Source organism: Chelonia mydas, chromosome 23 (assembly GCF_015237465.2).
Source record: "Chelonia mydas isolate rCheMyd1 chromosome 23, rCheMyd1.pri.v2, whole genome shotgun sequence".
Taxonomy (NCBI): domain Eukaryota; kingdom Metazoa; phylum Chordata; order Testudines; family Cheloniidae; genus Chelonia; species Chelonia mydas.
In genome coordinates this window covers 1,929,439-1,956,145 of record NC_051263.2, presented here as the reverse complement: position 1 = coordinate 1,956,145, position 26,707 = coordinate 1,929,439, and the positions used below count along the sequence as shown (strand labels likewise).

General features: G+C 63.0%; 2 protein-coding genes across 3 annotated transcripts in view; both read left to right on the top strand.

The window, feature by feature from the left end:
• CRX (cone-rod homeobox) overlaps positions 1-7,418 on the top strand; it is a 36,247-nt gene extending 28,829 nt beyond the window's left edge. For both annotated transcript variants that reach the window (XM_037884502.2, XM_043534269.1), the window contains 2 exons: positions 1,236-1,387; positions 3,175-7,418. In XM_037884502.2, the coding sequence (XP_037740430.1) occupies positions 1,236-1,387; positions 3,175-3,798 (776 nt within the window). In that variant the 3' untranslated portion in view covers positions 3,799-7,418. The remainder of the gene's footprint in view (positions 1-1,235; positions 1,388-3,174) is intronic.
• A 10,456-nt stretch (positions 7,419-17,874) lies between these two features.
• On the top strand, positions 17,875-26,588 carry PRSS16 (serine protease 16). Its single transcript, XM_037884504.2, has 12 exons — positions 17,875-18,530; positions 20,240-20,418; positions 20,643-20,742; positions 21,064-21,193; positions 21,604-21,727; positions 22,303-22,380; positions 22,849-22,896; positions 23,467-23,739; positions 24,537-24,678; positions 25,070-25,249; positions 25,363-25,508; positions 26,166-26,588. Exons 1-12 carry the CDS (start codon positions 18,467-18,469, stop codon positions 26,226-26,228), a joined length of 1,527 nt encoding a protein of 508 aa, XP_037740432.1. The 5' UTR covers positions 17,875-18,466; the 3' UTR covers positions 26,229-26,588.
• The last annotated feature ends 119 nt before the right edge of the window (positions 26,589-26,707 follow it).

Sequence of the window (26,707 nt, the reverse complement as noted above, 5' to 3'; positions counted from 1 at the left end):
CGCCCCGAAGGGCAGGTGGAGACTCAAAAGGAGGAGGGGTCTAAAGTCACTAGTCATTAAAACCCCGTGGTCTCACTCTCCACGGGCTCTGACTCTCCACTGCAATGGGTGTGAATCAGGACTAGCTGCACTAAAGGGTCTCATTATCCCTGTGCACCGCCCCTTGCACGCCCAGGGCAGTGCGCTGCCCCTTGCACGCCCGGCCCAATGCGGTACACTGCCCCTTGCACGCCCACTTGCCCCAGTGCAATGAGGGTGACCCTGTCGTGGTGGCATTTTGCCCTCACTTTGCCCTGGTGCAAACGGCCACATGGCAACTTGTGCAAACGAAAGCCGAATGGCCAATTTAAATCACCTCCCTGGCTGCCAGGGTCCCTCTGGCATCTCCACAGCCCCCTGCTTGCACCCTCTGGCCCCGCTCTCCATGCAGCCAGGCCAACGACTGCACCGGAAAGGGCTGACCTGCAGGCCAGAGCTGCGGGAAAGGCTGCTGGGGCCTTCACACTGACAGACACGGGCAGCTCTGCCCGGCTCCTCTCACCCCCCTCGGAGCATCCGAACCCCTCGCAGTCTGTAATCCAACCCGGCCAAGCCCTAGATGGCCTGTTCCGTAAATCACACACTGGGTTTTCTGGGAGGGATTTTCGAGACCCACCCACCCCACGTAATGCTGAAACAAACGCACCAAAATAACAGCCCGCCCTCCCCCTGCCATGCTGTGGGTGGAGCCCTCCTCTCCACTGGGCGGGTGGGAAACCGAGGCACACAGTGACGACGGCCCAGTTCCTCCAAGGTCACTGATCCTGAGCCTGGTGGTCTAACCACTAGACTCTCCTGCCTTCTGAGCTATAAATGCCTTTGCCTTAGCCAAGATCTCTTTCTCTGGTAACAAATTGCTCTGAGCTGTGGAGTGGCCCAGACACCCAGGGCTGAATGATTATGATTATTTGGCAGGTGTATTACGGTAGCGCCTTGGCGCCCCAGTTGTGGGCCAGGCCCCCCTGGCGCTAGACGCTGTACGTTATTTGTTAGGTGTATTACGGTAATGCAGTGGAACAAGCTGCTTGCCCCCCACCGTGCCCTGGAGGGGGGTCACCGAAGGGCAGGGAGAAGCAGATGCCTGGGGGAGAGCCCTGATTGCTGCTCCCCCAGCTCCCCACTCCGGGGACAACCCCCCCGGCTTGTCCGTCCCACCCTGAGAGCAGCAGGCGTAACCATCTCCTCTCCCCCCACAGCCACCCCACGGAAGCAGCGGCGCGAGCGGACGACCTTCACGCGGGCCCAGCTGGACATTCTGGAGGCGCTCTTCGCTAAGACCCGCTACCCCGACATCTTCATGCGGGAGGAGGTAGCGCTCAAGATCAACCTGCCGGAGTCCCGGGTGCAGGTGAGGATGGGAGCCCGGACTGACCCCTGGCCAGACGGTTGTGTGTGTGTGCGCATGTGTGTGTGTATATACTGCTGCCTCCTGCTGGAAAGTGTGTATGTGTGAGCACACGTGGCTGGCCGCTGCCCTCTGCTGGGTGGAATTGGAACTGCTCACCTTGGTGTCATAAGCCCTATACTGCTGACAGCCGATGGGGATTCTCCTTTAGCAGCGTGCTGGGGTTTGGGAGCAGGTTTGAGTTCTGTGTGCAGCTCCCAGCAGCCTCTGGGGAAATCCTAGCTTGCAATGGAGGAACAGGATTTTACATCCCCTGTGGGACCCCACAAATGTAACCCAATGCATGTGATATCAAGAGGGGGTGTTTGCCCAGCCCAGAAAGGCGCCCACCTCTGGAGAGGAGCCAGGGGGCTGTGCTGTGAACCTTGCAGGGCTGGGGAGGAGCTGAAGTCCAGGGAAGCTGCCAGGGGCTTTGGGAGGATGAATGTGGTTATCCCAGCTGGGCGCCTGAGTAAACACCTGGACTCTTTGCAACGTGGCCACGGGAGGCCGGGCTGCTGCGTTTGTCTCTGCTGGAAAATGGCATCGGGGCCAGACCAGCCTGGGAGGGGAGAGCGCCCCCTACTGACCCCCCCACCCCACTCCCTGCAGCACAGTGCCCCCTAGTGCTGCGCTGGGGCATTGGTGCCAGCACTGACTGCCTGGAAGAGCACCCCTGTCGTGTCCCCCGCCCATCCCTGCCAACAGCCCCTGTGGGGTGCAATACGCTTGACTGACAGAAGCTACAAAGTGGGTGACCCCCAGCTTAAGACGCTTTCATCCCAGTGAAACTGCCTCCACACGAGGGGTCGGACTGGGACAACTATATCGGTCAAATAGCACCCCCGGCAGACTCGGTGGTACCGGAGTGTGCGCCGTGCCTTTGCCGTTGGGTTAAATAAACCGGTTTAGGCTCAATCGGTTTTGCTTTCCCATGTAGACAGAGCCTAGCTGCCCGGAGCTCAGAGCCGGCTCAACAGCTGCCCAGCACGCCCTGCCACATCGCCAACCCTGAGTCTTAACAAATCCCGAGAGTTGGCTTAGATCTCATGCCATTTTTAAAAGTTAGACATCAGTAAAATTTGGACTCTTTTTAAATTTGCCACGCGAGATCTCCCGATAATTGGCCGCCCTCCGTCTGCGTCCTGCAGGAAACGGTCCGGGTTTCTCGGGAGATGTTCATGGGGCAAGTTCACCCCCCGAAATGATGGCGAAGGGCTAAGAACAGGAGAGAGACATCACCAGGTCGGGGGGAGGACAAATTCGAGGCTGGGTGTAAGGCAGCGAGCCTGTGCGCGTGTGTGTGTGTGTGTCTCTTTTGGATGAGGAGCAGCTAAGTTCTACCCTGCTCCTGCCAGGAAATCCCCCGTGCTCGACGCTCTCAGAGATCCCGATATTATGGGATTATTCTAGAGGCTCCCCCCTGCAGCCTCAGTTTCCCTATCTGCTCTGGGGATAATACTAACCACAGCTGGCTCTGTTCTGCCCCAGTTCTGGGGCTTTGAGATCCTCCGAGAGGTGGGGCAGGATAATCCCCCCCCCCCCCCCCCCGAGTACAGTCATCCGGGGGGCTCAATGGCTAGAGACCAGCCCTAGGAGGGGAGGGCGAGACGGGCGCTTTGCGACCCCCCGATCCAGCGGGAGGGGGCGGAGATGGACGCCAGCGGCTGTTGCAGCCGGGCCACGGCCAGGGGAACGGACCCCCCCGGGCGCCGTGGCTCACCCCCCGCCCCTCCCCCCTCTCCCGGCAGGTTTGGTTCAAGAACCGACGGGCCAAATGCCGCCAGCAACAGCAGCAGAGTAGTGGCCAGGCCAAGGCGCGCCCGGCCAAGAAGAAGAGCTCGCCGGCCCGGGAGACCAGCTCGGAAACCAGCACCAACGGCCAGTACAGCCCCCCACCCGCCGGCGCCTCGGGCACCCCCAGTTCCACGGCCAGCGCCACCGTCTCCATCTGGAGCCCGGCCTCCATCTCCCCCATCCCCGACCCCCTGGCCTCCTCGGCCACCCCGTGCATGCAGCGCTCTGCCGCCTACCCCATGACCTACACCCAGGCCACCGGCTACCCCCAGAGCTACGCCGGCTCCTCCGCCTACTTCCCCGGCCTGGACTGCGGCTCCTACCTCTCGCCCATGCACCCGCAGCTCTCCGCCCCCGGCGCTGCCCTGAGCCCCATCGCCGCCCCGGCCATGGGCAGCCACCTCAGCCAGTCCCCGGCCTCCCTGTCCAGCCAGGGCTATGGCACGGCCGGGCTCAGCTTTGGCTCGGTGGATTGCTTAGACTACAAGGATCAGACGGCCTCTTGGAAACTCAATTTCAACGCCGCGGACTGCTTGGATTACAAAGATCAGAGCTCCTGGAAGTTCCAGGTCTTGTGAAGTGGCGGGAGGCAGCCAGGGAGACACCCCCTGTCCATGCTTCCCCCCCACCCCGAAGGCCCATCTCTCCCCTCCCCGCTGCCACCTTCTCGAGCCGCCTGGCCTCCGACCCACGTCCGTCGCCGGACTGAGATTGCAACCGGCGTCGGGGATCTGACTGAGGGGGGACTCCCCCTTGCCCAGCATCACGGGGGGTTTGCCCTTCCTTGGAAACTTGCCCTGCTTGGTTGTTTGTGGGCTGAGGACCCCAGCCGGCGTGGCCACATGGGCCCCTCGCGCCACGCGGTGCCTCGGGTTTTTTTTCCACCCGAGCCCCGGACACGAAATCTGTCGAGGAATCTCAGCTGGGATCCCGCCCTGCTGATTTCCTCGGGGCGGGGGCTGGCTGGCGTGGCAGCCCCCACAGTCTGTGCCACCCCCACCACGTGGCACCCGGATCTGTAGGGGTGGAGCTGGGAAGTGGCACGGCTGGTTCTGGGTGGGAAGTAGCCCCCTGCCCCTGGCAGGTTTCTCCCTAGCCCTGGCCTGATCCTTCGAAGGGGATGGGTGGGAGGGTCTGAGCAAAGGAAGTGAAGGGTGGAAAGAAATAGGGTGTGAGGTGGAGGAGTTAGGTCCAGGCATGTGCTCCCAGGACTCCTGGGTTCTTTTTCCGGTGCTGGGAGGGGAGCGAGGTTTAGAGAAGTGGGGACTGGGAGTCAGTTCTCCTCGGCTTTATTTCCAGGTCAGCCAATGATTGGGTGTCAGATGTTCCACCCCGTGCCTCGGTTTCCCCTTCTGTCGTGCCCTCCATTTGCATGGGGCCATGGGATCTGTGGATGGACAGCTCTGTGCTTGGCAAAGCTGAGGGCCAGGGCGAAGGGCGTGTGCCGAGGTCACAGCCCAGTGAGGATGGCTTAGGGAGCGTCGGGTTTGAACCGGCTCCAGGTTCAGCTGCCCACAGTCCAGTCGTCCGGAACTGAGGTCCGGTCTCCTCTGGGTGGAGACCTCGCCGGCCACATCCTGCCAGAGAGAGGGTCTGCCCAGCTGGGGCGCCCGCAGCTGAGCTCTGGCCCAGAGGTGGCTGCATTTCAGCAGCGGGTTCGGGACGGGAGCCTTTAATGCTGGAAGCTGAGACGTTGCTGGATCAAAGGAACAATGCAGAGCACCAGTAAAAATATATGCGGGGGGGGGGCGCGGAAATGAGGACCCCTGGCTGGGGCGGGCAGGAATTGAGCATTTAGAGAGCATTTTTCTAGACCCCACTCCCCCCCATGTAAATCCTGAGTCTTCAGGCTCCCTCTGCTTTGTGGAGCCAGGATCGGAGTGGCGTGGCCATACCGGGGGCTCTCGGTAGAGGCGTCTGGACACAAACTCTCCCTGGGATCCCCCTCCAGCACCCCAACCCGTGCCGCAGAGCTGCTGGCTGACCCCCCCCGGAATGGGTCCGTGGCCAGGCCACACGCCTGTCTCAAGCAAGCAACCCAGGTCGTGAAGCGGGGCAAGGGACCCGGTCGCACTCAGCGAGTTGGAGGGGAGAGATCTATGCCGAGAGGCCAGCGGCGCAAGCCAGGGTCAAGGCCTGCCTGGCTGTTTGCAGGGTGGTGTTTTATTCTAACCTCCATTTCTCCTCCCCCCGGATATTTTGGGTGCAAAACCCATTATTTGGGGAGGGGGTTAACTTGAAAGTGACGACAAATGCTTATGCTTTGAGGGCTCCCCTGCCTCACGCTCCCCCAGGAGACTGACGGGTGCATGGCCTGGGCCAAACGCTCAGCAAACTGCCCTGGCTGTTCCGGGCTACGACCCGGGGGGCATTTTTTCTGTTTATTGTTCATCTGTTCGACCCCCAAAATCCCCCAGAACGTGCTGATTTCGAAAGCTGCGGCCTCGGTGCCGCCCATTGCAAGCGACCAGGCCTTTGGGCTCTTTGCAGGGCTGGAAAAATCACTCTCCCATGGGAGTTAGGTGCTGAAATACCTTGAGGGGTCTGAGGCAACATCCAGGCACAAAGCACAACTTCCCACCCAATGGGGGCCCTGATCCTGAAAGCCATTCGCACAGGCCCTGTGGGCTTGTCGGCTTGGGGCCAGAAAGGGGTGCAGTCAAACTGGGTTCGGCTCCTGCTGCTCTCGGACCCCGGTGGCAAAACTCCCTGGGATGGGGACAGGATCGGGTCCTCTGGCTTGTGCAGGGAGGAGAGCTGAGATGGTGACTAACCAGGAGGTGGGGAAACTCGGCACGGATCCCCGCTGTCGAACGTCCAGCCGCTTTCCCTGAATCATCCTGGTTTCCAGCCACGTTGTGGGGCAGGGGTCAGAGCCCGGCAGCGCAGAATGGAATTGCAGGGTGGACCACCTGAGGACCTGACCCCACTGCATTCACATGGAGCTTCCCCCTGCCCCCCACCTTTGGCTGTGTTTAAAAGTGTGTTGGGGGAGAAGGGAGAATTGGTGACGCTTTGAGGCCCAGTTTCCCCATTGCCTTGCACATGCATTTACACTAGTGCGGAAGAGGCATGAAACCGGATCGGAAGGATTCTCGTCCACACCTGTTCCTCACTAGTGGGTGCAAGACTATGGAGAACCCAGCTTTTTCTTTTCTAACCAGACCCCTTTGACTGCTCCCCTTTTCCAAAGCTGGCTGCACAGAAACTCCCCCAAAGATGTAGCGGATTCGGGTTCAGCTCCGTCTCTGTCTGAGGCAGCCCCACTGAGATCCAGCTGGTCTCGGCTCCTAGAGATCTGAACTGGAGTGGCCGTTTGCTCTGGGGACGGTTCTAACATCAGAAGCCACCTCGCCTTGCACGTCTGCTGCCCCAGATTGATTCTCCTTGCCAGGGGTTTGCATTGAAACCAGCCACCTTACAGCTCACGGTGGGGCCCGAACATCTCCGTGCAAAACGCTCCGGCTCTGGTCGCACTTTGCAGCGGGGAATCGGACTAGACAAGAGCCGGAGCACTGTGGAACTGCACGGCCGCGTTTAGAATTTTTGCATGTAAATAAACCCCGACAGGTTGTGAGTTTCGTTTCGGGCGATTCTGTAGTTCTTTGTTTTCCCGCGAGCCGCCACGACGAGCCCCGTTTCCACCTTCACAGACAAAGGCTGTTTTAATTTATTTTTTGGCTGAATACCTCATTTCTGCCGCTCTTCCCTTCGCAAAGGAGCAACGAACGGCCTAGCTGCTAACGTTGCCACATCCCTCGGCATTAGGAGGTCACGTCTCCACCGCCTACGACTAGCTGGTTTTATTTTCACGCCTCTATCTGTGGAAATGTTTTATTTTTTGCTTTTTTCTAGCCATAGGTTTGCTCCAGTCGTTTTTTTTTAAAGAAACGGGGGCAAAAAACATTAAAAAGAAAAGAAAAGCAAGCCGAGACAATAAATATCTGCAAAGAATTTGATTGTTTTTTGCGTGCACTAAAGTACTGGCTTAAAAACAAAAAAGCTATTTTGTAACTTGACGTAGAGGGGGGTTTTTTAGACTAGTTTTGTTAGGTGTCAAACTCCAGTGTCTGTAGGAGAAACAGAATTTCAATGCAAACTATTTTTGAGGACTTGATATTTATTCTTGATTTAGCGAGAGGCTGGTTCCTGTACCAGCCCCCAGTTTTTGGTGGTTTAAAGATTTAAAAAATAAAAAAAGTGCAAAGAACCCGGAGTTCTGGGCTGGCTTTTTTGGTTCTTGCCGTTGCTAATTTTAGCCCCGAGCCTGCAAAATGCTCACGCACCTGGGTCACTTCACTCAGGTGAGGGCTCTAATAGAGGTAATGGGATAGGGCAGGATTGAGAGGCACCGGCAGAGCTGCTGGGGAGCCCAGGGCTGGGCTGGCAGGGGCCTGCGGTCGGGAGTGAGGGGCACCGACAGAGCTGGGGCAGGGGAAGCCCAGGGCTGGGCTGGCAGGGGGCTGTGGGTCGGGAGCGAGGGGCACCGGCAGAGCTGGTTGGGGGGTGAGCCCAGGGCCGGGGTAGCAGGGGCTGTGGGTCAGGAGTGAGGGGCACCGGCAGAGCTGGGTGAGGGGAGCCCAGGGCTGGGCTAGCAGGGGCTGTGGGTCAAGAGTGAGGGGCACCGGCAGGGCTGGGAAGTGGGGAGCCCAGGGCTGGGCTGGCAGGGGGCTGCGGGTCGGGAGTGAGGGGCACCGGGAGAGCTGCTGGGGGGCCCCCAGGGCTGGGCTAGCAGGGGCAGCGGGTCGGGAGTGAGGGGCACCGGGAGAGCTGCTGGGGGGCCCCCAGGACTGGGCTAGCAGGGGCTGCGGGTCGGGAGTGAGGGGCACCGGCAGGGCTGGGAAGTGGGGAGCCCAGGGCTGGGCTAGCAGGGGGCTGCGGGTCGGGAGTGAGGGGCACCGGGAGAGCTGCTGGGGGGCCCCCAGGGCTGGGCTAGCAGGGGCTGCAGGTCGGGAGTGAGGGGCACCGGGAGAGCTGCTGGGGGGTCCCCAGGGCTGGGGTCGCAGGGGCTGCGGGTCGGGAGTGAGGGGCACCGGCAGGGCTGGGGGGCGCCCAGGGCTGGGCTAACAGGGGCTGCAGGTCGGGAGTGAGGGGCACTGGCAGAGTTGAGGGGGCCCCCAGGGCTGGGCTGGCAGGGGCTGCGGGTCGGGAGTGAGGGGCACCGGGAGAGCTGCTGGGGGGCCCCCAGGGCTGGGCTGGCAGGGGCTGCGGGTCGGGAGTGAGGGGCACCGGGAGAGCTGCTGGGGGGCCCCCAGGGCTGGGCTAGCAGGGGCAGCGGGTCGGGAGTGAGGGGCACCGGGAGAGCTGCTGGGGGGCCCCCAGGACTGGGCTAGCAGGGGCTGCGGGTCAGGAGTGAGGGGCACCGGCAGGGCTGGGAAGTGGGGAGCCCAGGGCTGGGCTAGCAGGGGGCTGCGGGTCGGGAGTGAGGGGCACCGGGAGAGCTGCTGGGGGGCCCCCAGGGCTGGGCTAGCAGGGGCTGCAGGTCGGGAGTGAGGGGCACCGGGAGAGCTGCTGGGGGGTCCCCAGGGCTGGGGTCGCAGGGGCTGCGGGTCGGGAGTGAGGGGCACCGGCAGGGCTGGGGGGCGCCCAGGGCTGGGCTAACAGGGGCTGCAGGTCGGGAGTGAGGGGCACTGGCAGAGTTGAGGGGGCCCCCAGGGCTGGGCTGGCAGGGGCTGCGGGTCGGGAGTGAGGGGCACCGGGAGAGCTGCTGGGGGGCCCCCAGGGCTGGGCTGGCAGGGGCTGCGGGTCGGGAGTGAGGGGCACCGGGAGAGCTGCTGGGGGGCCCCCAGGGCTGGGCTAGCAGGGGGCTGCGGGTCGGGAGTGAGGGGCACCGGCAGAGCTGAGGGGGCCCCCAGGGCTGGGCTGGCAGGGGCTGCGGGTCAGGAGTGAGGGGCACCGGCAGGGCTGGGACGTGGGGAGCCTGGGCTGGGCTGGCAGTGGTGGCTCCTGGTCAGGGCTGAGGGTCTTCGGTCCAATTAGCTCGGGGAACATCTCCTGGTTGCTCCAGGGGCCCGTGGGGACGCCCGGAGGCAGGGGAGCGGATGGGCCGCGGCGTGAACCCGCTGAGGGGTGAGGGGGGCTGGCGGGGACCCGCCCTTGGCGAGCGCTCTGCGCCAACGCCCATCTCCTCAGGTCTGCCCGGAGCCCCCCGTTCCTGCTGACTGGGGGGGCAGGCACCAGAGGTCTCTGCAATAGGCAGCCGCGTCTGCTCATGAGGTAATCCCGCCCCTAGCCCCAGGAACCGCTTGCCCGGCCCCCAGGGCCCAGCTGTGAGTGAACCTGGAGTCACTCGTGTCACGAAATCACGGGCCTTTGCTCAGGGCGCCCTGCCCCCAATCTCAATGGCGCCACAACGTCACCCTCAGCGTCGCCCTCCCCATGGCCCCTCCGGGAGCTTGACCCCCTTGCCCCTCCCCAATTGCCTTCAATGCACTAGGGGAAACTGAGGCAGGCCCAGTGGCTGCGGGCGTGTGGAGGGAGGAAATGGGAGCTGATCCCGAGCCAATGGCCAGACTCTCATGAGAGCAGGGCCGAGCCCCGAGCTCAGGCTGGGGTTTCCAGGGGACCCACTGGAATGTGGGGGGCTGAAGTTCCTCAGAAAATCCCTGGCCTCTGTTGTGGGCTTTTCCCTCCTTCCCGTTGCTCTCGTGGCCTCTCCCTTGTCAGGCCATAACTCTGAGCCCCGTGTCCCAGACACGCCCCCGCAGTGGGGTTCTGTGTTGGGGGATTCCCCCATTGCAGGGCAGGGCCCAGGCTGCATCCACCCCAGAGGGCACAGGGCCTCCCACAGAACCCAGGAGTCCTGGCTCCCAGCCCCCGCCCCCCACTCTAACCACTAGACCCCACTCCCCTCCCACAACTGGGGAGAGAACTCAAGAATCCCGGCCCCCACTCCCCGCTGGCTGGCTGGCCAGGCCGTCGGGCTGGGTTCAGGCCTGTAACGGGGCTGACTGGGGTCGGGGCAGGGGGTTGCTGTGGGTCCGTCCTGTCCCTCCTGCTCACTGCCCGGGCTCAGGGGCGGCAGAAGAAGCCAGGCCCAGCAGGGTGGCAGGGTGGGGGGAGCAGGGGTAGCTGGCCTGATGGGGGGGCTGCAGCGGCTCTCCAGGGCCGGGGCGTGGGGCAGGGCTGGAGGGGCTGTGCCAGGCAGCGTGGCCTAGTGGCTAAGGCTCCGGGCGGGAGTCACCTTCTCTCCAGGCCTCTGTGAAACGGGGCCAATTGTCCTTCATCCTTCTGGGAGCTCAGCAGGGCCAGGAGCGTCTCCCCCGCTACGCCTGCCATGGCGGGGGGCCTGAGTGTGGGGAGGGCAGGAGGAGAAACTGAGGCACAGAGAGGGGGAAGTGACTTGCCTAAATCCCCCCAGCTCTGGGTGGGAGGGGCTGGGAGCCAGGATACCTCGGTCCTATTCCTGGCTCTGAGAAGGGACTGGGGCTCTAGTGGTTAGAGCAGGGTGGGCTGGGTGCCAGGACTCCTGGGTTCTCTCCCAGCTGTGGGAGGACAGCAGGGTCCTGACCCCCGGCCTAACACCGTACACTTGGGGGATCCACCCAGCACGGTCTGAGCCTCCCGATCTCACACCCACTGAGGATGGCGCCTAACTTGCTCCTGGAGACTCCGGTCGGGCTGGCCCAGCCGCTCCCCGCCGGGATCGCGTCACCTTTCCCGCCTCGGCCCCCCTCTTCCGTCTCCCCACTGCAGGACCCTGCGCCCCGTGGGGCCGGGCCGAGCGCCCCGCCCGCCTGCCGCACACACACACAATTTGTTATTTTTACTGATCTCATTTAGCAAATGTCCCAATCGGCTTAGGGCCGCTGCCCCCTCCCTGGCTGGGTAACTGAATTAGAGGGGATTAGGGAGCCCGGGAGAGATGACAAATTGGTTCCACGATGCTGGCTGACAGCTGCCACCGGTGGCCGGGCGCAGGGCACCCTGGGGAACCGGCTTTAATTAAAGAGAGACCGGCCCACGGGGGCCGAGGCGGGAAAGGTGACGCGATCCCGGCAGGGAGCGGCTGGGCCAGCCCGACCGGAGTCTGCAGGGAGTCAGTGGTGGAACCAGGAACAGAACCCAGGAGTCCGGGGGCTACCAGCCCCCCTGCTCTAAGCACCAGACCCCACTCCCCTCCCAGGCCAGGGACAGAACCCAGGAGTCCGGGCTACCAGCCCCCCTGCTCTAACCACCAGACCCCCATCCCTGGGATAGAACCCAGGAGTCCTGCTCCCAGAGGATTGTGGTTACAGCTTCCCTGGGTCTCAGGAGATCTGGGTTAAATACCCAGCTCTGTAACAGGCTCCTTGGGCAAGTCATTGCCCCGCTCTGGGCCTCAGTTTCCTCATCCATAATATGGGGAGAATGATCCTCTCTTCATCTATTAGAACTGTGAGCTATTTGGAGCAGGGTCAGTCTTCTTCAGTGTCCATGCAGCACCCGGCACGACGGGGCCCTGATCTGGGTCAGGGTCTGGGCAGCGCCTGGCACAACGGGACCCCGATCTAGGTCGGGGTCTGGGCAGCACCCGGCATGACGGGGCCCTGATCTCGGTCAGGGTCTGGGCAGCGCCTGGCACAACGGGACCCCGATCTAGGTCGGGGTCTGGGCAGTGCCTGGCGCGACGGGGCCCTGATCTCAGTTGGGGCCTGGGCAGCGCCCGGCCCGATGGGGCCCTGATCTAGGTCGGGGTCTGGGCAGCGCCCAGTGCGATGGGGCCCTGATCTCGGTTGGGGTCTGGGCAGCGCCCGGCGCAACGGGGCCCTGATCTCGGTCGGGGTCTGGGCAGCGCCTGGCGCGACGGGGCCCTGATCTTGGTCGGGGTCTGGGCAGTGCCCGGCGCGACGGGGCCCTGATCTCGGTCGGGGTCTGGGCAGCGCCTGGAGCGACGGGGCCCTGATCTCAGTCTGGGCCTCCAGGCTCTGCTGGCAAAAAAATTATTCCATGTGTGGCAGCGGCTCTGTAGGTCCCAAGGGTGAAAGGCGCATTGCCGGCTAACATTACAGGAGCCTGAGCTCCTTGCCTGAGGGCAGGAGGGTGGTGGAGGGATTCGGTCCATTGGCTTCTGGGGGGGGTGAACACGGACAAGACCTTACAAATCTAGCTGTCTGCATTGATGTGAATTATCCCCTCGGGAGTGGGGCAAAACACCAACTCTCCCTCTCACAAATGCTGTGGGACCGTAATCAGCTGCGGTGCCCCACCCCAGAGACGGCTGCATCTCAGGGCTGGGCGAGGGGTCCCTGTATGTACAGCCCCCGCGCCGCACCCCAGAGGGCCCGCGTCTCATTGCTGGGCGAGGGGCCCCTGGCTCCTGTGCTCTAACCCAGAACAGGAGAACGGAAGAGCGGCCAGCCCGGGTCAGAGCAAAGGTCCGTCCAGCCCAGTGTCCTGTCTGCCCACAGCGGCCAGGGCCAGGTGCCCCAGAGGGAATGAACAGAACAGGGCAGTTATCGAGTGATCCATCCCCTGTTGGCCATTCCCAGCATTCAGGGGTCCGGACCCCCAGCCCCTGCTCTACCCACGAGACCTCATTCCCCTCCCAGAGCTGCGGAGAGAACCCAGGAGTCCTGGCTCCCAGCCCCACTTCTGTGCTTGTGTAGCAGGAGCAGAAATTGCACACGGCCTCCCCCAAGCCAGGAGCCCCGGCCCCAGTAGCTGCCAGCCCAGGTCCCTGCATTGCAGCTGTCTGGGTGTGAAGGGGGCCGGGCGAGTGGGTGGGTGGCGTCGCCCCCTCACTTCCCCCCCGGCCCGAGCTCCCTGCTCCACTCCCAGAGCATCTTTAATTCAGCCCCTGTAATGAATGTTGTGTTTTGAAAAAATCCATTTCCCTTTAACCCCTAAATCCGCCCTCAAACGACATCGCAAATCCACTCGGCTCTAAGCCGGTGATGCCAGCGCCCATGTGACCCACGCCGGGCCTGGGGGCGCTGGGGCAATGTGGGTCACACCTGGCAAATCCCCCACGGACGTACCACAGCTGCCCTGGCCTGCCTCCTCCGGAGCCGCTCAGCCCCCCTACCCCCGAGAGCTGCATGGGGGGGGGGGTGAACCCCGGGACAGCTGCACCCCCAACCTCCAGGAGACCTGCACATGGGGGGTATCCCTCGGAAACCTGCATCCGGGGCATGTCACACTAGTCCCAAGCGGGGCTTGGAGGGAATTAACGGATGATGGGCTCCAATAGGAAGCAGATTCAGATCCATTGTGCGGGGCACAGCCCAAACCCCAGCTGAGATCGGAGCCCCGTCGCGCCAGGCGCTGCCCAGACCCCAGCCAAGATCGGGGCCCCGTTGTGCCAGGTGCTGCCCAGACCCCGACCGAGATCGGGGCCCAGTCGCGCCGGGCGCTGCCCAGACCCCAGCCGAGATCTGGGCTGACGGGCAGGGGGTTTCTAGACTGGCAGCAGTTTGGAGCAGGGCCAGCGCTTGGGTGATTCGTACAACACCTCGAACAAGCTGGGCCTGATCCGGGTCGGGGCCCTGGATACGCCCCTGCTGACCGCGCATAACAGCCGGTGGATTTCTGGGGTCTAGGTGGGATCGTGGGGGCCAAGCCAACGCATGTCACCGGAGCTCAGAGCGGGAGGCCGCTTGGCAGCTGTTCCCATGGATGGGGCTGGGTTACGCTGGGGTAGCTGGTCCGTGAATCCGTGAATTGTGAGTTGTGTGAATTGCCCCTGGGCTGTACGGACAGCCCAGGGGCAGGCTGGGCCCCACGCAGCCAGGCCTGGCAGATGTCAGGCGGGCGCCCCCCTGTGACTGCTATTAACTCCCGTCTTTCAGTTCCCCTACGTGAAGCGAGTTTGCCAGGTCTCAGCCCAGTTATGCCCAGCGCCGTCGGCACCGATAGCTCCCCTCAGGGAGGCTGGGGGCTGGACAAGCTGAGCTGCGTTGAAGTGGGGGAGAGGTTGCTGCGGGGTGGGGAGCGAGGGTCAGGGACCCAGGGGCGGGGATGTGTCACAGGGTTACGTCCCTTGATGTCACAGGGTTGAACCCAGAGGGCTCACGTGCAAACCCACTAAGGCCAAACTCAGTGGCCAAGGGGGCGAGTGCGCTGTCTGCTCTGACTGGGGAAACTGAGTCAGTGCTGAGGGAGTCTGTAGCCAAAAAGTAAATCCTGCTGGGAGCAGAGATGCCTGGTGGAGCTAGGGGACACCGGGAGCCAGAACTCTGCTGGGAGCAGGGAAACCGAGGCACAGCCTGAACTGTGCTAAGAAAGGGAAACTGAGGCACAGCCAAACGGTGATGTGTGTTGGAGCTGCCTTGGAATGAGGATACACACACACACACATACACACCCCGGAGATGGACAGGCAGACACATACATAGCGCCCCGCGCGCCCCCCCCGCCCCCGGTCCCCTTCCTGCGAGCTCTGCCAGGGCGCCGCACTCCCTGCAGTGGCATGGGTTCCTTAAAGCAACAGGGGCCCCAGGGTGACCCAAAAGAAGCCACGTCCCCTCCCCCACCAGGTCCCACGCAGGTTCATCCCGCGACCCCGGGCGGGCGGAGGCCGGGGTTGGGGAGGGAAGGAGCACACAGGGGGCCGAGGGGGGGAGTTTGGTAAATTTAATCTCTGAACCTGTCAGCAGGTTTTAAAGCAGTGAACTAGACAGACAGATTGGACTCTAATCTGCCCTGATCCCCGGGCACAGATGGGAGGAGACGACACCCGAGCTGGAGACCTTGCAAAGGTGAACCAAGGAACGGCGCTCGGCTAATGGGCGGGGGGGAGATGAGGGAAAGAAGGTTAAGCTTGGTTTAAAATTTCTAATGAAGGAGATAAGGCGGGTGAGTGAGCCATGGGTTGCCAGGCCTGGAAACAAAGGGGTCCCCCCTGCCGAGCCCACGCTATGCTGGGTAGCAGGGGGCTGCGGGTCGGGAGTGAGGGGCATCGGCAGAACTGGGGGGGGGAGCCCAGGGCTGGGCTGGCAGGGGGCTGGGGGTCACTCTCAGCTGAGACCTTGAGGCAGAGCTGGGGACCCCTGGAGCTGGCCCCATTTGGGGCAGCTCTGATCCGGGGCCGGCGTCCGAGTTTGGATGAACGGGCCTCTGGGCATTTGGCGAGTCCATTTGGGTCGTCTGTGCGCTGCCCCTTTAAATCTCTTAAAGAGACAGGCCGCCCGGTTCGGCGCCGGCTCTGTTTCGGAAGAGACGGAGGGACAGACAGACACAATCCGGGCTCTCCCTCCGGAAGCGTCGCCTTGCGGCCCTTGACCCATCTGAGGCTGAGCGGCTTCTGAGCAGCCGCCCAGCTGCCTGCCTGAAGCGAACCGGCGGTAAAGCAAAAATCCCGACGGTCACTGCGCATGTCCTGTACCCAGCATGCTTTGCGCAGGAGCAGCCCTCGGATCCTTGCTGAGCAGAGGCGAAGGTGTATGCCACCCACAATGCTTTGCTGCAAAGCGAAGCCCAAAAGTGTGCAACGAGAGTGTAAATGCACCATGTCCGCCCCCCTGGCAAAGGGATCCTGACCGGCAGAGCGCCAGTCCCAGTCCCCATAACCCAGTTCAGGCCTGAGACCAGCTGCTAGACCAAGCCGGCGCAGGGGGTTGTATGCAGGTTTGTTATTGTAGGGTCTCCTAGGAGTACCGGGCGGGGGGGAATTTGGAGACACTTAAAAATTAAATCGACCTGATCCCTGGTGTGGACATGGCCAGGGCAACAGAAGAACTCTTCCCTCCTCCCCGCTCTGAGAGAGATGGCTTAAGTGCATGGACAGAGAATTGCCACTGTTGCCTGGCCGTGGCCTGAGGCCAAGCAAACTCGTTTCACAGAGAGGCCGTCGGCTCGGAGCTGGGTTTTGGGTTTTTTTTGCCGATCTGGGCGGGATCAGCCCTTTGACCCAGCGAGGAAAAGCACCAGGTCCCGTTCTGGACACACACTCACTCCCTCTCGCCCCATAGTTGGGTGGCTGTCCCGAAGAGATCTGGTGACATCTACTGGCCAGCGCTCCCAGCTCCGCTTCCCCCTGGAGTGCCTTTAAAATCAAACCCAGCGCGGGTTTCAAACCGACCCTTCCCTTCCTACCAAAGGACGCCAGGAAGTTTCTCAGGTTTCAGAGTAACAGTCGTGTTAGTCTGTATTCGCAAAAAGAACAGGAGGACTTGGGGCACCTTAGAGACTAACCCATTTATTTGAGCATAAGCTTTCGTGAGCTACAGCTCACTGCATCGGATGCATTCAGTGGAAAGTTTCTCAGCCTCCGTGGACGCATGTCACCCACCAACGAAATGCAGCCCCCTCTGGGCTGGAGAACAGCCGCTGTTTCAAAGGGAAACTGTCAAGGTGACATTTGGCCCCAAAACGTCGGGGGAGGGGGTGTTCCTAAAAAGCTGCACTTATAAGCGATTCCAAAGGAGGCAATTTTAACCAAAGGTTGGGTTTGCAGGGCGCCCTCCCGGTCCAGTCCCCCCATAACAATGGCTCTTGCCCTGACACTGACTCGAAACCGACGTGAAATTGACGCAACCCAGCAAACAGCTGGATAAACCTGGCACCTGGGCCACCCCCGGCGGGCGTGGAGAAGGTCTCCGGGGCTGGCTGCCCATGCTGGGATCTGCTTCCCAAGGCCTAGCTCTGTCAATGAGGCCTGTGGACCCGAAAGCTGCCGAACCGCTCCGGTGAAATCTGGACATTCAGGCAGGTATTTGAGGTTACGGAGACCCCGCGCCCGTCCCAGGGTCTCCGGGTCTCCCTGGGTTTGTGTAAAACTTGGCGCTAGGGTTGACTGACCAGTGAAAATATCAAGGAGGTGCCAGCCTCCAGTTCGATTTTTGCATTTTAATATATTTAAGGGCAGAAGGGTCCCTGAGATCCTCTTGTTTGACCTCCCATCCAGGCCAGAGAATTTCACCGTCACCCCTGAGCCGAGTCCCAGACCTTGTGTCGGTCAGACGAAAGCATCTGAAGACATGGCCAGATGGAGAATGCCATGGTAAATTGTTCCGATGGTAAACACCCCGCCCCGGTGAAACCCTGGGCCTTGCTCCTAAGTGGAATATTGTCCGGCTTTAATTTCCAGCCGTTGGCACTTCCAGGAGGGATTTGCCCTCCGTGGTGTGTGTGGAAAGCTCAGTGAATCGCCTCCCCCCTGCCCCCCCGCAGCATCCAGCAGTTCCTCTTTGGCTGCCGGCTGGATTATTTGGAGAATTCACAAAGAAATTGGGTCAGCAGTTTGCAGGTTACGACAGAGTCTTTTGAAATGGGGCCCTTTACGAAATGTAGCCTCCCTGCCCGTCTTGCCTTGGGCTAAAGGATCTACAGGGCGGACTAATACGCGTTGCTCGAGCTTCCTGTGTGGGTAAAACTCATTAAAATCTCACGCACAGGCTGTGTGTGCTGGTCACGAAGGGGAGCTATTAATGACCCAGAGCAAGTGACTGAGTGGTGTGAACATTTCAAGGTGATTAATGATGTATCTAATTGTGTGGCTTACTTTGAAAGCCCCAGTCACTGCTGCAGGGGCTAAGGGTTGATTTCTGCCTCGAGGTTACAACTTCCATTCAGCCTCTTTGGATGAGAAACGCAGCCCGTCGGCCCCAAGAGCGTGTGCTTTCTGGGAATTGGTACCAAACCCACGACTAACTGTATGAGCCAAGCTCCGTTAGAAAGCGGGGGCGTGACGCAATTTAGCCTCTGGGTGCTTTGTCCTGAATGTCCTGTACGACGGGGAAAAAGCAGATTCCACAAATTTCCCGTCGGTAAAATCCATTGAAATCCTGGGCCCGGGCTAGATCTGAAGAAACTCCTGGCTTTTATGCCCAGCTCAGGGCAGGAAGTAGGGTCTGGTGGTTACATCGGGGCTGGGGGAACGGGAGACAGGACTCCTGGGTTCTCTGCCCTGTTTCGTGAAGGGGAGGGGTCTCATGCCTCGGGCAGGGGGCTGGATTGGGGCAGCCCCTGCCCAGAGGTTGGACGGGTATCTTGGGGCTCTCAGATACAGAAGGGCCAGCCCTTACACCAGAGGGGGGGCGGGTGCTGCTTTTCGATCATCTCAGACAGCAAAGTGAAAGTTCACACCCCCTTCTCCAGCCCCACCCCCGAATGGCTGCAGCTGCAATTGGTCCAAAGGGGGCCAGGCCAGGGGCAAGGGCAGTGGATCATGTGAGGGGCCAGGGGAAGGAGGGAGTTAAGATGCTGTTGGGCTAGTTGGGGAAGGAATTAGCAAGCCAGTCTCTCGGCCAGCTCTGTGTGTGGACCCCCGGCCTCCTGCAGGAAGTTTTCAGGCAACCAGGAAGCCGTCTGAGAGTTGGGCTGAAGATGGGGGGGCTGGTTCCCTGGGCCCTGGGTTTGCTCCTATCGCTGCTGATCCAAGCCGAGGCAGGTAAGGCGGTTAATGGACGTAGCCCCCTGTGAGCTGTCAGGCACCACGGTGTTAGGTGCTGTATGGACACCGCAGGGAGAGCTGGCCCCGGCCCCCAGTGGTAGTGTTTACGGTCTGCCCGGTGGGATGGGAAAGCCGGGTCAGGGCTGCTCCGTCACGCAGGGGGGATGTCACCTCAGTGGCCTGCTTAGGGTAATGTTCTGCCTCCCTAAATTCATCCTGTGGGGTTCCTGTTTAACAGCCCCCCTGTACCCCAGCCCAGAGGTGGCTGCACCTCCGCACCAGGCAAGGGGTCCCTGTATAAACAACCCCCTCGCCCCACCCCAGAGGTGGCTGCATCCCGGCGCTGGGGGATCCCCGTCTGAGCAGCTGCTGCGTCCCGGCCCCCCAGGAGCGGCTGCATGTCTGTGCCGAGTGAGGGGTCCCTGTTTAAACGGGGGGCCATGTTCCATCTCCGAGGGGGCTGATCTCCCTGCTGAGCAAGCGTGATCCCCATGTTAACAGCCACTGGGCCTCACCCCAGAGGTGGCTGCATTTTGGTGCCGAGCTAAGTGAAGTGAGTGCATGCACGATCTGTAAAGTGCCTTGGGATCCTTCGGGGAGAAATGCGTCTCTGCGAAGGGGGAGGGGGGCACAGTTTGGGGGGGACTCACAATGAGGCCAAGCAGACCCTGATGAGATCAGCTGTTTAAGTGTCCCATTAGTTTGGCTCTGGCGTTCACACCCAATTGAGGTGAAGTGGTGCGGGGAGGGGCAGGTCGAATCTTGATTGTTTAGCAGCCTGGAGGCAAGATTTTGGAAACCCTGGATTCCCGTTTGGGCCTGTCCCTCCCTGCTGGGATCCAACCGGCACACATGTTCCTGCTAGGGAGCGGGGGCCTTGTGTTTAGAGCCGGGGGAGGCTGGGAGCCAGGACTCCTGGGTTCTAACCCCGGCTCTGGGGGGGGGCGTGGGGCCTTGTGTTTAGAGCCGGGGAAGGCTGGGAGCCAGGACTCCTGGGTCCGGTTTCCAGCTCTGAAGGAGAGTGGGGTCTGTAGCCAGCGCGCTGTGGGACGCTTTCGCCTCCCACATTCTGCTGAGCCTGGCTTCTTGGAAGCAGCGGCGGGGGCAGGCTTCTCGCCTGGGCTGCATGTGACCCCCAGGAAGCAGCCCTGGGCGTGACCTGTCCCCCCTTCCCCCCGCTTCTGCTGAGCGAAATGGTTTCACTTCTTCAAATGACAGGTTTCAGAGGCGCAGCCGAGTGCGTCTGTATTCGCAAAAAGAACAGGAGGACTTGGGGCACCTTATGCTCAGATAGATTTGTTAGTCTCGAAGGTGCCCCAAGTCCTCCTGTTCTTTTTACTTCTTCAAATGCAATTTTAGCCTGACAGACAGACGGACGGAGACCCCTGGAGACTAGATCCCTTCGCCTGTGCCCAAGGAAAGGGGCTGGGCAAAGATCCCCCCTCCCCCAAAACACACACCTGGACCCCCCCCTGCAGTGCGCCTCCCCCCTGCCCTGCATAGACCCCGTTCTAGGGGGCAGCTCAGTGCCCCGGACCCATTCAGGGCTGGTCGAGTTTGCTCCTTTGACCCCCGGGGCCTGAGGCCCAGCGAACTCGTCTCACCCCGACTCCCTGCCAGCCGGGGAGCGGTGCTGGGTCCCCTCGGGGTGGGGGGGGCCGGATCAGAACTGGCCCCCCCACCCCTGCCTCCCTTTGCCTCCCCAGGGCGCAACTTCCGGCTGCTGAGGCAGCAGGTGCTGCGGGCGCGCGAGGTGCAGGCCATGCGGGACACCTTCTCCCGGAGGCGGCTGCTGCGCCCGGCGCCCTGGCGCGCCCCCAGCGAGGGCGCCCTGCGCCAGCCCCTCGACCACTTCGATCGGCAGGAGGGGCGGGTCTTTAACCAGGTGAGACAGGCCGGCCTGGCGCGGTGACCCGCACGGATCCCCCCAGCCTCGCCAGGAGCGGGGCCTCCGGCCGGAGGGGCACAGGGGCACGCACGCCCACGTGAAACCCAGGCACCTGCCCTGGGCGGCTGCCGGGCCCCCTGCCCGCTGGGGCTCCCCGAGCCCCCGAGCTGCCCCGGGGCCCCGCCGCGTCGCACCCACCGGCCCCTGTTCTCCCCCCACAGAGGTTCTGGATCAATGAGGAGTTCTGGCACCGCCCAGCCGGGCCCGTCTTCCTCTACATCGGGGGCGAGAGCTCCCTGTCGCAGTTCGCGGTGCTGTCGGGTAAGCGGGGCCAGGGCGGGGACTGGCTGGCTCAGGGGGGCGGGGAATGGGGCAGGGGCCTGTCCCCGTTAGGGGGCTCTGGCTCCCATCCGGCCCCAGGGCGGGGACTGGCTGGCTCAGGGGGGCGGGGAATGGGGCAGGGGCCTGTCCCCGCTAGGGGGCGCCGGCTCCCATCCGGCCCCAGGGCGGGGACTGGCTACCCCAGCGGGGTGGGGAACGACCTAGGAGAGGTGCCCACAATGGGGTGACCGGGGGGGGGGGGGGGGGGGGGGCTCATCATCTGCCAGGCTCCCGTGCCCCTAACCCCGGTGTTGGTGCCAGGGCACCACATGGAGATGGCTCGGAAATACGGGGCGCTGGCCGTGGCCCTGGAGCACCGCTTCTACGGCGCCAGCATCAACCCCGACGGCCTGTGGGACGCCAGCCTCCAGTTCCTGTCCAGCCAGCAGGCGTGAGTCCCCGGGCGGGGCGGGGCGGGGCGGGGCCAGGACACGCTGCGCTCAGTGTCGGAGGGTGCCCAAGCGTGGGGGGTGGGGGGAAGCCAGGATGCCTGGGTTCTATCCCCAGCTCTGGGAGGGGAGTGGGGCCTAGTGGGTTAGAGCGCGGGGGTCAGGGGCTGGGAGCCAGGACGCCTGGGTTCTATCCTGGCTCTGCCAATGGCTTGCTCTGTGACCTCAGGCAAGTCACGTCCCCACTCAGTGCCTCAGTTTCCCCTCTGTGAAACGGGGATGATTACACTGACTCCCTCCCTGGGGTCTGACAGTGAGTCACAGGGGGCGGGGGTACCCCGGCGTTCCAGCTTTGCGCTCAGCTCACCAGTGTGGGTTTTCTCTCGGTACCTCCCCCTCGGTCCCGTCGCAGCCTGGCTGACCTGGCCGCCTTCCACCTCTTCGTCACTCAGAAGTACAACCTGACACGGAACAACACCTGGATCTGCTTCGGGGGCTCCTACCCCGGCTCCCTCGCCGCCTGGTTCAGGGTCAAGGTACCGGCCTGGGGGGCACCGGGGGGGCTGTCGGTGTGTGGGGCTCTGCTGGGAGCCCCCCACCCTCACCAGCATCGAACCCACGACCTCGCGATCTGACCGGTGCCACTTCGCGGGCGTGTAGCTGGGGGCTGGCCCACGAGAGTCGACACACGATCCAGCCACTCGAGGGGGACACAGAGCCAGACGGCGCTAGCCTGCGGTCTAACGGCCAGAGCAGGGGGCAGGGAGCCAGGACTCCTGGGTTCTATTCCCAGCTCGGGGAGGGGACGGGAGGGGGTCTAGTGGGGTAGACCTGGGGGGAGGAAAAGGGGTGGGGGCTGGGAATCCGGACTCCTGGGTTCTATTCCCAGCTGTGGCAGGGATGTGGGGTCTAGTTGGTTTGAGTGGGGAAGACTCAGTGGGGGGGACTGAGCCAGTCCTGGGGTCCACCCCAGAACCCTCTCACCCCGGGGAGCCCAGCCCCCACCCGTGCCCCCCTGCTCCTGTGGGGTCGTGGGAGGGGGCGGGGATGGATTTCCCGCCAGGCAGATGGTGCGATGGTGGGGCCGGTTTCTCTCTCTCTCCTCCCCTAGTTCCCCCACCTGGTCTTTGCTGCTGTTGCGTCCTCCGCCCCGGTGCGGGCCCAGCTGGACTTCACCGGCTACAACCAGGTGAGCGGGCTGCGCCCATGGGGGGGGCTCCCAGACCCCCCTTTTCACCTGGGGGGGGGATGTCCTCGGAGCAGCTCTCCCTTTGGCCCCTCCCGCCCCAGACAGCTGTACCCGGCTGTGGGGTCCCGACTTTGGATCTGGGCAGGGAAGGGCATGGGGGAGCAGAAGCGGGGGGCGGTGTCTCTGGGGGTCCCCAGCTTGTGCTGCCCCCCGAATCCTGCCCTGAGCTGCGCCGTCATGGAAGGGACTGGGGGCTGCAGGACTAGCCCCTGGCCGCAGGGGGCACCCCCGGGCTCCCGTCGCTCTAGGGAAGCCTCTTCCAGAGGGAGCTGGGGGGCCGCAGAAGGGCCCCGGCACGGGGGGGCGAGGGGAGGGACCCGGTAACTCCTAGTTACCCCTTTCGGGGCCTTCCCAGCATGCAGCAGGCAGCTGCATTAACCCCGCGCGGCGCTTCTGTCTTTCCTCCAGGTGGTGGCGGGGAGTCTGTCGGACCCGGTGGTGGGGGGCTCTGCCCAGGTGGGTGAATGGCTTGGGGCGGGTTCCGGGGTCCCGCGGGGGGAAATCCCAGAGATTTGTGTGTCCCGTCCCCTCCCCGCCACGGCATGGCATGGGATGCTCCAAGCCGGGCTGCAGAGAGATCTGGGCATGCGGGGGCCACCTCTGACGTCTAGGGCTCTCCGCCCCCCAGCTCCGACACCTGGCCCCCCTTGGCCCCGTTCTGTGCCCGCTCACACCAGTGTCCTTCCGTTGGCATGCGAGGAGCTGCTCCTGACTGGCACCAGTGTCAATAAGAGGAGAATTGGGCCCTGTACCCTCCCACAGCCAGGGATAGAACCCAGGAGTCCTGACTCCCAGGGCCCCCCCCCCACCACTCCCAACCCCCACTCCCCTTCCAGAGCCAGGGAGAAACCCAGGAGTCCGGGCTCCCAGCCCCCTCACTTTAACCACTAGACCCCACTCCCCTCCCAGACCTGGGGATAGAACCCAGGCGTCCTGGCTCCCAGCCCCCACACCTAACCCACCAGGCAAAATCCCCCACAGCCGAGAACGCCTGGGCCTGCGAGTGCCTCTCCTTTCCCCCCGCAGTGTCGCGAGGCCGTGGCCCAGGCCTTCTCCGCCGTGGACCAGAGGCTGCAGGCCGGGCAGCTGGCCGAGCTGGCGAAGGATTTCCGCTCCTGCGGGCCGCTGACGGAGCCCGACGACTGCGGGGAGCTCGCCAGCAACCTGGCCGACATCTTCATGGGCGCCGTGCAGTACAACAACGAGGGATTCCAGGGCGGCAGCGTGGCCGATCTCTGCGGCATCATGAACGCCATGGGCCTGGGGTCCCCCTACCAGAGACTCATCGCTGTCAATAACGTAAGGCTGAGGAGGGGTCTGGCTCCAGCTCAGCTGAGACCCAGCGCGCTCGCTGCACACAGGGGCCAGGGAACGGGCCGTAGTTCAGGTGGCCTCCAGCTCCTGTTCTCCTCTGTGGGCTGGGCTTCCTGCTTGGACTACATCTCCCATGACGCACTGCAGTCTTGGGGCGGAGAGGTGGTGGCTGCAGTGCATCATGGGAGATGAAGTCTGGCTGGCAAGGCTGGTCCATTGAGAAGCGTGGGGGCATGAGGCACTGGAACATTTCCCATGATGCACCACAATCTGGGGGAGGTGGTGCCTCATGGCAGTGGCCTTTGTGCATCATGGGAAATGAAGTTCAGCTGGGAAGTCCAGCCAATAGAGAACAAGGCACCAGAATCTCAAGGCACGACATCACCCATGATGCACTGCGGCCTTGGGGGGCGGGGTGGGCAGGTGGTGGCTGCAGTGCATCATGGGAGATGAAGTCCAGCTGGGAAGCCTCGCCCATAGGGAATGAAGCATTGGAACTACATCTCCCATGATGCACCATGGTGGGGGGAACGGGACAGCCATCCCGAGGGGCTAAAGGAAGGGGGCAGCTCAGTTTCTCCCCTGTCAGCTACAAGCAGAGGGGTCCTGCCCCCTCGCCAGTGTGCTGCGGGCGCCCCTTCTGTCGATCTGTTGTAACAACAAAGGGGGGGGCCCCGTCCCACGTGCCCCAGCCGCTGGAGCCGGAGCCAGAGCCAGACGGGCCCCTCCCGGGGCCGAGGGGGGCCCTGGCTGACCCCCCCGTGTGTCTCCTCCCGTGGCAGGGCTTCCTGGAGCGCATGGCGCTGCCCTGCGTGGACAACTCGCGCCAACGCACCCTGGCTGAGCTGCGCAGCGCCAACCTGACGCTCAGCGGCGTGGGCGAGCGGCAGTGGTATTTCCAGACCTGCACCGAGTTCGGATACTGTGAGCTGGCTGCGTGGCGGGGGGGAGGGAGGGGTTGGCCCCTGCCGCTGCCCCCCATGTGAACCCCACCTCCAGACCCCTGCACTGTCCATGCATCCTCTACCCCCAGCCCAGGGGGCCCGGGCAGAATATGGGGAGAACAAATGGGGCTTAAAGCCCCCCTCAGTCCCTGCCCCAAGACGGGGTGACTGGAAATGGGGGTGTCATGCTGGGGAGGTCGAGACACAGAGGTCTGGCAGAGAATCCCCTTCCCATTTGCCCCATCTCCCCCCCCCCAAGCCCTGGGGCACCCTCTCCCCCCTGATCGCCCCGTTTCTTCGTCCATCTCGGTGGGGGGGCACCCCAAAGAACCGCGGTGCTGACGTCTCCCCCCCGTCCCGCCCTGCTCCAGACCAGACCTGCGAAGACGCCACCTGCCCCTTCTCCCGTCTCCTGACGCTGTCGGCCCAGCTCGACCTCTGCTCCCAGGTGTTCGGCATCGGGCCCGAGCGCGTGGGGCAGGCGGTGACCTTCACCAACGAGTACTACGGGGCCGACCACCCCAAGGCCAGCAGGATCCTCTTTGTGAATGGTACGGATGGGGGGCGGGCAGCTGGGGAGGGGGTGGTCGGCAAGATTGGACCCGCGGGCTGGGCCTGGCATTGCCTCCCCATGCCACGCTGGAGCTAAGCGCTCTGTCCCCAGGCAACATCGACCCCTGGCATGCCCTGAGCGTCCTGAAGAACCAGTCGCGCTCGGAGCTGGCCATCCTCATCAACGGGACCTCCCACTGTGCCAACATGAACCCCTCCAAGCCCTCGGACCCCCTGCCCCTCGTCTTGGCCCGCGAGGTAAGAGCCCGGTGGGAAGTGCGGCCCGGTGGGAAGCCCGGCCCGGTGGGAACAGAATCAGAACCGACCCAGACTCGAACTTGGGAACCTCTTGTTAAGTTCCAGTGACTCCACCCCGGCCCCAGGGCTGCTCAAACTCACGCTCCACCCTGTGAAGGACCCGGGGGGCAGGGAATAGCCATAGCCAGTGGGCTCTGGCCATGCCCCCGATCTGCCTCCTATGGGTCCTGCGGGGCGGGGAACTGCCACAGCCAGTGGGCTCTGGCCACGCCCCCGCTCCACCCCCTATGGGCCCTGGAGGCAGGGAACAGCCATAGCCAGTGTGCTCCGGCCATGCCCCCGATCTGCCCCCTACGCCAGGTGCTGGGAGCAGGGTGGGTACAGGGCCGTTATGCCAGCTGGGGCAGTCCTTGCGTTGGGGGTGGTGGGTTTCTCAGGGGGCTGGTCCCACACCCGAGCACGACTGAGGATCAGGCCCCTTGGGTGAAATGCCCCCTGATGTGCAGGGCATGGGCTTACGTGCTGGCCAGGCTTTGCGCTGAATGTCACCCGAAGCCCCTGGGCAGCATGGGGGGCCCAGTGGGGTGGGAGCTCCGTATCCTGGCGGGGTCCCTCCAGCTCTCTCCCTGTGTCCCCCTCCCCTCCCCACTTCCGCAGCGGATCGACTACCATGTTGGCGACTGGTTGAGATCGGCAAGGAAGGAGCCTTCGGCCCCCTGAGTCTCCAGGCCTGAAGCCATTCGCCCTCCGATGCTGCGTGGACTTCCGCCCGTAGAGGGATGCGGCAAAATCTTCCTTCTGGCAGGGATTTACTTTGATTGCCAGCTCGTCGGGGCAGGGGCCAGCTTTCTGCTTGGCATTCGTACAGCTCCTAGCATAATGGCTTCATGATGGGGGCTCCCAGCTGCTGCCACAACACACAACAAATCATGATCCGGGGGATGAAGTGGGGATGCTGAGAAATCTACTGCACTTGGCCCAGCCAAACCCCTGGGAATTTTCTGGGGACAGCTTTGTCCCCCTGCTGCGTTGGTTTGGATCCTTTAATTGTTTTATGCAATGAAAGATGGGTTTTTTAGATGTTTCTGCGAAGCCGTCGACTCCTTTGCGCCAGAGACCAAGGCGAACGAAGCAGGATCAGCCTGTTGCTGGGTCTGATTGTGTAAATCGTATTGTCTGACGAGGCTCCAACCACCAGG

What these genes read in the sequence shown, in the direction of transcription:
- PRSS16 (XM_037884504.2), top strand. Translation starts at nt 18,467, where the DNA reads ATGGGGGGGCTGGTTCCCTGGGCCCTGGGTTTGCTCCTATCGCTGCTG. An exon ending in GCAGTTCGCGGTGCTGTCGG is followed by an intron (nt 20,743 to 21,063) that starts GTAAGCGGGGCC and finishes TGTTGGTGCCAG; the next exon opens with GGCACCACATGGAGATGGCT. An exon ending in CCGCCTGGTTCAGGGTCAAG is followed by an intron (nt 21,728 to 22,302) that starts GTACCGGCCTGG and finishes CTCCTCCCCTAG; the next exon opens with TTCCCCCACCTGGTCTTTGC.